At 37.6% G+C, this 12249-nt stretch overlaps 1 protein-coding gene across 1 annotated transcript; it reads right to left on the bottom strand.

Annotated features, from left to right (window-relative positions):
• Window positions 1–2746: 2746 nt before the first annotated feature.
• On the bottom strand, window positions 2747–5034 carry LOC106382000 (homocysteine S-methyltransferase 1). Its single transcript, XM_013821949.3, has 6 exons — window positions 4710–5034; window positions 4462–4518; window positions 3761–3966; window positions 3344–3677; window positions 3188–3259; window positions 2747–3086 (listed from the first exon to the last, which is right to left on the bottom strand). The coding sequence occupies exons 1-6, from the start codon at window positions 4878–4880 to the stop codon at window positions 2946–2948; spliced, it is 981 nt and encodes a 326-aa protein (XP_013677403.2). The 5' UTR covers window positions 4881–5034; the 3' UTR covers window positions 2747–2945.
• Window positions 5035–12249: the final 7215 nt, after the last annotated feature.

The following is a 12249-nucleotide window of genomic DNA, read 5'->3' as shown; positions in this document are numbered from 1 at the left end:
AAAGGATCACTGTCGGATCTGCTTCATCTTATATGTAAAACTCTTTATTATCAATGCATTAGTCGTTAAAAAAGGGTTTTGAAAAGGGTTAGAAATCTATGACTAATTAATTCTAGAAATTTTCTACACGTTACCAAACAAGTTATGCTGTCTTTCTTTGAAAATTGTAATAATGATTTAGAAAACTATGAAGACATGAGTTTACAAAAAAAAACTATGATGACATAAGGTTCTGCCGAGTTCTATATATGTATTCATTTTCTTGTGCAAGACTTGAAGTTTTCGAAATTCTTCCATCTTATTGCTACTTGATTGTATTCTAGTCAATATGAAGTCAAGCATTTACATATTTTTAAAACAAAAATCCCATTGAAAAGAGTTAGGAAAAAGAGGTCTCGAATTTGGGTGTTTTATGAGAGACAGAGAAACCAATGTGTGGAGAAGCGCCACGTAACATGCGCGCGAAGGAGCTTTTAATGACTCTCTTTGTCCCTTTCTGTTTGGCGTTTAGAATCTTTTTGACTATTTATCTTTTCACCAAATATAGAAGAGGCAGTAATCCTAAAATTATCAAAATCCAAATGCTTATTTCTGAGTTATTTTACTAATTTATGAGTACTTATTCATTTTCATATTGGCTATTGTACGACTAAATTATTGGGAGAAATTATAAGTACTATAATGTCGGTCGATATCTCAAAAATTCAGGTAAATACACATTGTATTTGTCTTACCTAAAACGTTTGAAAAGTCTGTACTTGATATTTTGATTTTATGTATGTAGGCTGTAATATTAGCAGTAATTTCTTTCTTTACATATAAAATTCATTTTTTACGGAATTATTTATTCAGGATCTTTTCGCAATTTTTATTATGTGAGCCTATATTCAATTTTAGTAATTACTCTTGTACTGTTAAAGGATTATAATAGGTACCTTTTATGTTGAGTTTAAAGAGGACATCAGGTGGCTTCCCTTAGGGCATCTTCATCCCTGGCCAACTTCATATTTCACTCCATAATAGAATTTATTCTATAAATGGAGTAATCTACTTTTTGTTGGTTCATCACTCCATTATGGAGTAGGAATGGAGTAGGATAGGAACATTTTTACTTCATATTTACTTTTATTCCATTTTTTTAAAAAGTGGAGTTTTACATTGGAGTTGCTCTTACACACAAAAATAGAAAACTTTTGGGTTCTGCAGAAAGACATTATACAAACTAGAACAAAAATAAGATTCAAAAAGAGATAAGGTGTTTGATACGTGATGTTGCTGAAGTAAATGCGTTCGCTGATCCTTGGTTGCCTACACACACATCCACCACGAAATGCATAATTAATTACAAAACATGGAGTCAAGAGTTGTTATAGCAACTGAAACAGATCTGATGATGTCTTAGAAATCATAAAGATTAGCGTAAGTCCAATCTCTGCAAAAGATATAATAGGCTCGCAATATACCAAAGCCAGGGAAGTACACGCTTAAATCAAGATACTTGTTGACCACTAATCTACCGGATCATGAGCATTCATCTCCAGTTTTTAACGAGACCATCTGGAAGCTCCAAACCGCACAAAAGATGCGACATTTCTTGTTAGGCGTTGTATACTATTAAATGCATTGGCATCGGGGATGATTGTGAGATCTCTAGGTATTAATAATGATTCACAATATCAGAGATGTTGCATAGAAGAAAAAAAACACTAGATCACTTATTTTTTACGTGTGACCCCTGTTCGGGAACGCGCTAGGCGCTAGTCGGGCGGTCGGATTGGACCTAGCGCCTAAAGAAAAAATCGGGGATTAATCGAAAATTATGCGGGGCAGAATTTTTAGATGGTTTACTGTGTTATAAAACATGTTAATCTTTAATTGTGTATAACATTAATACATTTTCATGTTTAAGATTGTATAAAACACACAAATAGAATATATAAACTTAATATAGTGTAATTTTCATCAAAATTATGAATATAAATGATATTTATAAAATTTTAGATCAAATAAAAAAATAAAAATATTATTAAAAATAAAATAAAAATAAAAATAAAAAATAAAAATAAATAAATAAATAAATAGATTAGGCGGCTAGACGGTCATTTAAGCGGCTAGGCGGTCATTTAGACGGTCTAGGTGGAAAAAATCGGATATCCGATTTTTTAAACCGATTTGGCATAAATCGGAGCGGAAGCCTAGGCGGCTAGGCGGCCGATTTTTAGAACAGGGCATGTGACTATGCAAAATACATTTGGTAGTTAGCATCTTTTTGAACACTGTTCCCTTTTTCAAGCAATGGTAGATTGTAATAACAACAACATGAAGTTATCTCCTTTGATGAGACATTTGCCAATATGGACCCATATGGATGATTTAGAAGAGTCAAAATCTCTTAGCCTACCAAAGTAGGATTGAGACTGAAGTAGACATCAACGAATTAACTGAAACTCACTAAACGAAACAAATCGAATTAAAAAGTATCATACCGCACTTAATAACAGTTAATATATTTTTATATACAAAGTATTTAAATTAATTAAAATCAAAACAAGAACCAAATAGATATCTAAACATCCAAAACAATTTGTGTACCTAAAATATTAATCACTGAGGATATAATTGACGATTTGACCAGATCCTTTTTTTTTACTTGCACGGACCTTATGCAGGTGAGAGTCTAGTTGTTAACTAAAATTATTCTCCGAGTATGGAAAACCAATTAGTGTTAAGAATTCAAACCGGGGTATTGTGGAAAGAAAATAATATTATAAATGGGCCGTTATACGAAAAGTACAAGGCCTTGTTTACGGATACATATATTTAAATAACATAGGAAACGTCAAAGGCAAGCAAACAACACAGTCCATAAATAGAATAACCTAACAATGATGACTCATCAAACGAATTAAAGAAGTGAAATCTTCAAATCTTCTTCCCTGAGGAACTCATCTTCGTTTCAAATCTCTGGAGATAGCTTTGATGGTGGAAGGTGTAGTCCTGCAACATCCTCCTATAAGTTTAGCTCCAAGGTCACGCCATTTGGTTGCAAACATCTCAAACTCAGCATCACCAAAGCATTGCGACGGCTGCCAAAATCAACCAAACACCATAAGAGACTCATTCCTTCACTGACTCATAAGATTGATGTGATCTTGAATACTACAAACAAGTGAGAAAGTGAACGTACCAGCCATTTTTTAGCTTTTCCGTCCCAAACCTCTCCACTATTTGGGTAAACAACGATAGCCTTCTGGGTCAACTGAAGATAGGACATGACATAGATTGTAAGAACCAAGAAGTAAACGGCAATACTTAAAGTTATGGAGTTTAAACTTTCACTTGCCTTGGAGAATTTGCGGATCAGATTGTCCATGAACTGAGGAGGTGCGCAGTTAATGCCAACAGCGCAAATGTTGTTGCTTTTGTTAAGGGTTTCAAGGCATTCCTGAAAGCTTTCCCCTGAAGGAGCATTCTCACCATCTACAGATGTGAAACAGATCCATGCTGGGATCTGCACATTCTCTTCCTCCAGCAGCTCAACGCACGCCTGAGCCTCGAGTTTGTTCGGTATGGTTTCAAAAGCGAGAAGGTCAGGACTAGCTTCAACTAGGACTTGGATTCTCCTCCTGTGGAAGTCTTTAAGTTTATCCAAGCTTACATCCTCTCCATAGCTTCCACTGCAATAAAAAAACATAGAAACAACTATTAACTTCCCAACCTACAGAACCAATGTAATGTTGTGAACGGAGATGAATTTTACCTGTACTCAGAGCCATCTGCAAGATAAGCTCCATAGCTTCCAATAGAAGCAGCTACAAGAGCTCGGTTATAGCTATGTCCTGAGGTTTTGCTGACTTTGTCCCAGAATCTATCACGGGCTTCCACAGCTAGTTTCACGCTCTTTTGTAGCAGATACTCGCTCTCTTCCATCGACAATCCTCTTGAGAGGAAGCCAGGGATTGTAGCCTGAAAGCAGACCGGTAAAATGAGATATGAAACATTTTCAAACCGAAACTCAAATATTTTCAAATATTTACAAAACCAACAAAAAGGAAAAAAAGACAAAACTGAATCTGACAAATCATATAAACAAAGACAAGTATCTTTCTGACCCTACAAACTAAAACCCTTTTGTGTTCCAGAAAGCATATAAGGTTTTTTACATTAAACCTTGTAATAATCACCAGAAATTACACAATGGAGATTAAGGACATAAAAGAAAGAAATCAAAGGAAAAAAGACAAAACTGAATCTGAGAGACCAAATAAACAAAGACAAGTATTTTTTTTTCCTGTCCCTACTACAATCTTAAACCCTTTTCAATTCCAAAAAGACAAGGTTTTTATTTTAAATAATCACTATAAATTACAATATGTGGGTTTCAAAAAGATTAGATCTTTAAAAAGAAAGGAAAAGAAAGAAATCACATAGATTGGTACACAAGAAAGGTTTTTTTTTTACCTGATAAGATGAAGTAACCACAACGTCTGCACCAGCCTCCAAATATTCCATATGAACCTACAAACAACAACTATTATCCATTATCATCCAAATCTTACAAAACTGAGTAAAAAAAGACAAAAGAGATCTGGTTTTTTTTTTTTACCAACACCCATTGTCAGAATCTAACCCTAAATACTAAAACCATGATTTTCGTATTTAGGGGAAAATCTACAAGCAGAAATGGATAGAAAAAGAATTCTACAAACCCGCTTGATGAGTTCAGGATCTTTGATGAGAGAAACCGCACTCCACAAGGGATCGTTAATGGCGGCGCCGTGAATCTCGAGCTGGGTCGCGAAACCGCCGTCGACCACCGCACAGCCGCCGCATTTCTCTATCAAATCTTCCAACAATGCAGACTTCTTCTCCAAACCCATGACTCGAAACCCCACAATGTATCTCGTTTCTTCTAAGAATGAAGAACCCTAAAAACGAGAAACTTTGAGATGTTCTTGTCTCGTGAAATCGGAGAATCAACGCCGCTTTTGTTGGTTAAAGATTGTGTGTTTTCCCCTAACAATGGATGTTTCTTTCTTGTCTCCCTTTCGACACTTGTATTTATGTTATAGATGATGGGCTTGGGCTGGGCCCACTTTATGTAATAAAATAAATTATACGCGTTTCTCTAACCTGTAAATGTAATATATATTTTTTATTTTTTTTGTTTTTCAACTTTCGCCGACGGGAAAAGAATAAATTCTCCGTTTTCCATTCCACCGTCAAACAAAATAAAATGGAATTTTCTTTCGATTACGAACTAACATTAAACTAAACATGCTTGCATTATCTTAATTTTTGATTAACAGACCTACTCTATTGAATAATCTCTTATCTAATTCATTGACGAACGGAGATGATTATTCGCTAGTGTCACACTTTGATTCTAGTTTTTTGTGAGGCGGTGTCGTATTAGTCATTGGACTTTACTCTTTTGTGGAAAAATCTCGAGTTTGTGGGCTTTAACCCGATAGAGGAAGCAGAGTGAAACAGAGCGTTTTACTAATGGGATAAGGTTGTTATAAGTGGGTCCCGTGGAGTTTTTTACAAGTTATCGTCTTCGTTTCGTAAACAGAGACGAGAAGAAGAGATACAGAGTGAAGAGGAGAAAGAGAGATAACGAGTAGCTGGAGGAGAAAGACAGATCAAGATCAGAGAGATCCTGCAGTGATCAAAGCTCTTGAGGTCGTGATACTTTCTCCGGTTCATTCTACGATCCGTCGTCGTCATCAGAGGAACTGGAGATTGAAAGGCTGTCATCTCCATCGTAGTCGCTAACGTAATCTTCTCCGGTCAATTCCTTGTGTATGTGCTTGTAATAGCTACAAGAAGAAGAACAAACGATATCAAGGTTGTGATATCGAACACTTGTAATCATATCGATTATAGTGATTTGCTAGCTGAGCTAGCTCCGGTGAGTATAGCGGCCTCTCCTCTCCGGGGAAGTGCGGTGAACACCGGGTGACCATTTCGCTTGTGTTTTTTGCTTTTGATTGTGTTTTAGAAACCAAGATCGAAGTCGATTCGTAAACTGTTAATCAAGTCGTATAACGAAGAAGCTGAATCTATAACTGAGAACTTGGATCGATACCTTAACAAGTGGTATCCGAGCCAGGTTCTCGGTTAAGAGAGCCTGGAGGTACGATCGCTGGTGGTTATTGGTTGCTTGCTTGAGTGTGAGGTTGCGGTTTGAGTTTACTGATTGATTGGTCAAGATAAAGTCAGTTCATGGCAAGTTTGAGATGGATAAGTTTGATGGATCTGGTGACTTTGGAATGTGGAAGATTAAGATGTTAATGCAGCTTGAACTGCAAGGCCTGAGACACATCTTAAACGAAGAAGCTGATTCATCAAAGAAGGAGTCTGATGGTGATTCAGATCAAAACGTGAAGAAGGATCCTTTGGCTAAAGAAAAGGATACAAGAGCTCGAAATCTCATTTGTTACAGCTTGAAAAATATGGTTCTAAGGAAAGTAATGAAGGAAACCACCGCCATAGGAGTATGGAAAGCTTTAGAAGGTGACTATCAAACCAAGACTCTTCCTAATCGTGTCTATCTGAAGCAAAGTTTTGCGAGTTATAAGATGGATGAAAGCAAAAGCATTGAAGAGAATCTTGATAAGTTTCTAAAAGTGGTGGATGATCTGGCTAGTCTAAACATCAACGTGTCAGATGAGGATCAAGCTATACAGATTCTCACAAGTCTTCCCCCGCAGTATGATTCATTAGTTCATACTCTAAAGTATGGAAATGGGAAAGATACACTAACTGTCAAAGAAGTGACAACCTCAGCATATGCTAATGAAGCAGAACTTAAGGAGAAAGGCTTGAATAAGCGTGCAAAGTCAAGTGCTGAGGGTCTAGTTGTTTCAAGGGGGAGGTCAAACAAACGTTCTGAAAATCAGGGGAAGAATATATCAAAGAGCAAAGGCTTCAGATCGAAGTCAAGAGGGAAGTCTCAGACTAAAGCTAGAGAGTGTTGGGTGTGTGGAAAAGGTCACTTTAAACGTGATTGTCCTGAGAGAAAAGATCAGAGAGCTACAAGTTCCACAAATGTTGCTCAAGAGAAGGAATATCCTATGATTTTAACGGCAAGTGTGCAAGATACTAACTAAGAATGGGTTCTTGACTCAGGCTGCACATTCCACATCACTCCAAACAAAGAAGTTCTATTTGATCTAGAGGAGTTTGATGGAGGAAAAGTACTAATGGGAAACAACACTGTCAGTGAAGTAAAAGGAATTGGAAAGCTGAAGATTGTGAATCCTGATCAGTCTACGGTGGTTCTGACTGGTGTGAGGTATATGCCACCAATGGTGAGAAATTTGATATCTTATGGTCAAATGAAAAAGAACGGTTGTAAGTACACGGGAGAAGACTACAAAGTTACTTTCTTTAAAGAAGGCAAGACAGTGTTCTCATGAAACTATAAGGATGGGTAATACTACTTGCAAGGAACCGTGGTGAAAGCTGAAGCTAATGTTGCTAGAGCTGATGTGAATCTCACAAATCGATGGCATTCAAGACTTGGTCACATGAGTTTAAAGAACATGAATGTTCTGGTGAAGAATGGGTATCTTGAGAAGAAGGAGGTTCATACGTTGGATTTCTGTGAAGTATGTGTTCTTGGTAAAGCTCACAAGTTATCATTTACGAGGGCTAAGCATGTGACTACTGAGATTCTTGGGTATGTTCATAGTGATCTATGCGGATCAGTGTCGACTGAATAGAGCTTGTCAGGTTGTAAGTATTTTCTCACACTGATTGATGATTTCTCTAAGAAGGTTTGGATCAGGTTCTTACGATCTAAGGATGAGGTCTACGAGAATATATCAGAATGGAAAAGACTGGTTGAAACTCAAACCGGAAAGAAAATTAAATGTCTAAGAACATACAATGGCCTGGAGTTTTGTAACAACTTGATGGACAAGATGTGTAAGGAAGCTGGATTTAAACGACACAGAACCTGCACTTATACTCCGCAACAAAATGGAGTGGCATAAAGAATGAACAGAACCATTGCTGGCAAGATACAGTGTATGTTAGCTGAATTTGGTTTGGAAAAGAAGTTTTGGGCTGAAGCTGCTGCTACAGTTGTCTATCTGATTAAGAGAACTCCAAATGCGTCAATTGAGTTCAAGATTCCAGAGGAAGCGTGGTCTGGTGTGAAGGTGGAGTTCAGTCATCTTAGGAGATTCGGATGTGTTGCTTACGTGCACACAGTTCAAGATAAGATGAGTTCGAGAGCTTTGAAAGGTATCTTCATGAGTTATCCACAGGGAACAAAAGGATATCGAGTCTGGTTACCAGAAGAAGAGAAGTCTACGTTAAGCAGAAATGTGGTGTTTGATAAAGAGAGTTTGTATATGAAATCAAAGGAAAAGGAAGCTGAAGTTTCTCCTAAGTCTAAGCGAGTAACTTTTAAAGTTGGTCTGATTCAAGGTCCTACAAGAGGAGGCTCTACTGTTGAATTTGGCTCTACTTCAGGGTCAGGAAACACTAATGAAGGTGGAGCTATTCTGAATAAAGAAGGGAGCTCAGATTCAGAAGAAGAGGAAGTGGAAACAATACAAGAAGTAGGAGACACCGAGACTTCGTTGGATGACTATCTTCTGGCAAGAGATCGTGTAAGGAGACAGAAAAAACCTCCGGCTATCTTTGAGAGTGGAGACTTTGTTGCATACGCCTTAACAAGTGCAGGAGATCTAGAGGTAAATGAACCTCAGAGCTATGCAGAAGCAAAAAGAAGCAAGAACTGGAAAAAGTGGAATGCTTCAATGGGTGAAGAGAAAGATTTGCTTGACAAGAATGGAACGTGGGATGTTGTTGAGAGACCTCAGACACAAAGAATCATTCGTTGCAAATGAGTTTATAAGTATAAAGAAGGTATACCAGGAGTTGAAGATCCTAGATACAAGTCGCATCTAGTGGCTAAAGGTTATACTCAGGTTGAAGGAGTTGATTTCAACGAGATATTTGCGCCAGTGGTTAAACATGTCTTAATTCGAATCATTCTCTCCTATGTTGTAAATTTTGATGCTGAGGTGTAACAGATGGATGTGAAAACAGCTTTTCTTCATGGAAATCTAGATGAAACAATTTACATGGAACATCCAGAGGGTTTTATCAAGAACGGTGGTGAAGGGAAAGTGTGTTTGTTGAAGAAATCTTTATACGGATTAAAACAATCTCCAAGACATTGGAACTTGAGGTTTGACTCGTTTATAAAGACAGCAGACTTCGAAAGATGTATTAAAAATCTGTGTGTCTACTTGAAAGAAGACAAGGCTGGTGATAATATCTATCTACTTCTGTATGTTGATGATATGTTGATCGCAGCTAAGAGCAAGAAGGAAATCTCAAGGCTAAAAGAGGTTTTGAAGTCTGAATTTGAAATGAAGGATCTTGGTCCTGCAGCCAGGATACTTGGAATGGACATTATACGTGATCGAAAGAAAGGAGTGCTGAAATTGTCTCAAGGAAAGTATGTGAAACAGATTTTGAGAACGTTTGGAATGGAGTTCTGCAAGCCAGTGGTTACTCCTTCTAACTCTCAGTTTAAACTGAGGAGTTTAACAGATAAAGAATGGGCTGTGAAAGCTAAAGAGATGGATTCAGTTCCTTATGCAAGCGCAGTTGGGAGTTTGATGTATGCAATGGTTGGTTCAAGACCAGATTTAGCTTTCGCAGTTGGTTTGGTTAGCAGGTTCATGTCTAAGCTAAGTCAAGAACATTGGGGGGCAGTAAAGTGGATTTTACGTTATCTACAAGGAGCTTCAGAAGTGTGTCTAACGTTTACTAAGTTTGGACATTTTGAGATTGAAGGTTTTAGTGATTCAGATTACTCTACGGATCTTGATAAGCGACGATCTGTAACTGGTTATGTGTTTCAAGTTGGTGGAAATACAGTGAGTTGTAGGTCAACATTGCAACATGTTGTAGCTCTATCTACAACAAAGGCTGAGTACATGGCATTATCTGAAGCTACAAAGGAAGGTTTATGGTTGAGAGAATTCTGCGGTGAATTGGGTTTTAATTCTAAGTGTTTTAAGCTCAACTATGATTCACATAGCGCTATTTGTCTAGCAAAGAATTCAGTTCATCATGACAGGACCAAACATGTGGCAAATAAGATTCATTTTATCAGAGCCATTGTGGATTTTGGTATGGTTAAGATTCTAAAAATTCATACTAGTCTAAATCCAGCTGATCTAATGACTAAGAGTTTACCTGGTGGTGCGTTCGAGAAGCATCTCGTAACGGTGGGGGTCATTTCCTGATCGCGTATTGAAGTACCCCGAGATGACTCTGTTGTTGGTCGTCTCGTCAGAAGGAGTAAATAGAAAGACAGAGAGCAAATGGGCTAGAGATTTGTTCTTGGTCAAACAACCTGTTTACTAACGAGGAAGGAAGCTGTAGAGCTTTGGAATCTTACGTTGGGGTTACTGGAATCTCTTCGAATATGTTCAGATGTTCGTTGACTGAAAAAGAAGAATGAAGTGAGTTCATCGGGTCTATTTTGTCAAAGAGATTTGAGCGGATAAAGAGATGACTACTTATAGTACTCAAGATTGGTTTGTCTTCGAGGTGGAGTTTCAGGCTGATTCAGAGTCATTTGTTCTTCGATTTCAACTCGTGGGAGAGGTGGAGGTGTTTCTGGTAGTTTGAAATTGTCTGGAAGAGTGAGAAGTGGAGATCTCACGAACTCAGGATTGAAGAACAAAGGGTCAGGACTTCTGATTAGTTCTTGAGGGATCTGGAAGGAAATGTCGTTTGATTCATAATGATCGTTTGAGCCGGTACGGCTGTTCTGAGTAGATTCCGACATGGTTTTGACTTCTCAGGGATGAACAGTGTTCGGCGCAAAGGGTTACGTTTGAATGACCTAATCGACAAGGTGGAGATTTGTGAAGCGGTGTCGTATTAGTCATTGGGCTTTACTCTTTTGTGGAAAAGTCTCGAGTTTGTGGGCTTTAACCCGATAGAGGAAGCAGAGTGAAACAAAGCGTTTTACTAATGGGATAAGGTTGTTATAAGTGGGTCCCGTGGAGTTTGTTACAAGTTATCGTCTTCGTTTCATAAACAGAGACGAGAAGAAGAGATACAAAGTGAAGAGGAGAAAGAGAGATTACGAGTAGCTGGAGGAGAAAGTCAGATCAAGATCAGAGAGATCCTGCAGTGATCAAAGCTCTTGAGGTCGTGGTACTTTCTCCGGTTCATTCTGCGATCCGCCGTCGTCATCGGAGGAACTGGATGTTGAAAGGCTGTCATCTCCATCGTAGTCGCTAACGTAATCTTCTCTGGTCAATTCCTTGTGTATGTGCTTGTAATAGCTGCAAGAAGAAGAACAAACGATATCAAGGTTGTGATATCGAACACTTGTAATCATATCGATTATAGTGGTTTGCTAGCTCCGGTGAGTATAGCGGCTTCTCCTCTCCGGGGAAGTGCGGTGAACACCGGGTGACCATTTCGCTTGTGTTGTTTGCTTTTGATTGCGTTTTAGAAACCAAGATCGAAGTCGATTTGTAAACTGTTAATCAAGCCGTATAACGAAGAAGCTGAATCTATAACTGAGAACTTGGATCGATACCTTAACATTTTTCAAGATTTCTTTCTCGTTAGCTTATAAATTTAAACAATTTTATAGCTATGGTTTTAACAATCAGTGAAACGAAAAATTTGAAGAAAAAAAAATATATGTAGTGCGAAGAGGAGGAGGAGGAGGTGAGATTTAAATCTTAATATATAAAACACGATACAAATATAATAAGAGTATCAAATTAAATTAGTTTTAAATATTTTTACAAATCTATTTTTCCCTCTTAAAAATAATTGTTTTGAGCGATTAATTATTCACTATATTTTTACAAAAATAAAAGTAATGGTAATTCAAAACCGTGCCCGTATCATATATTTTGCCGTGAACGTGCCGCAGACGGCACAATGTTTTGGTAGGTTAATGTATGCGACTTACGTTTGTGTTGAATACCTACCATTTAAGACTTTATAAAGAGCGACTCGAAGGAGTGAGATTTTTTCTAAAACAACTTGATAAATTAATGGTTTGACCCAAAACATCTAGCAAATGTTGCAATATCTAACCGTGATGAATGCAGGCATGAAAAAACACAATTATGTATTTAATATAAAACCATAAGTCCATCCATCAAACATGTACATGTGCCGAAAAGGTTGGTGTTAGTTGTTTTCGAAGCTATATACGAATATGTCATGTGAAACGTATAT

This window comes from Brassica napus, chromosome C7 (assembly GCF_020379485.1).
Source record: "Brassica napus cultivar Da-Ae chromosome C7, Da-Ae, whole genome shotgun sequence".
NCBI lineage: Eukaryota > Viridiplantae > Streptophyta > Magnoliopsida > Brassicales > Brassicaceae > Brassica > Brassica napus.
Note: the sequence above shows the minus strand (reverse complement) of the source record. Positions and strands in the feature narration are given on the sequence as shown.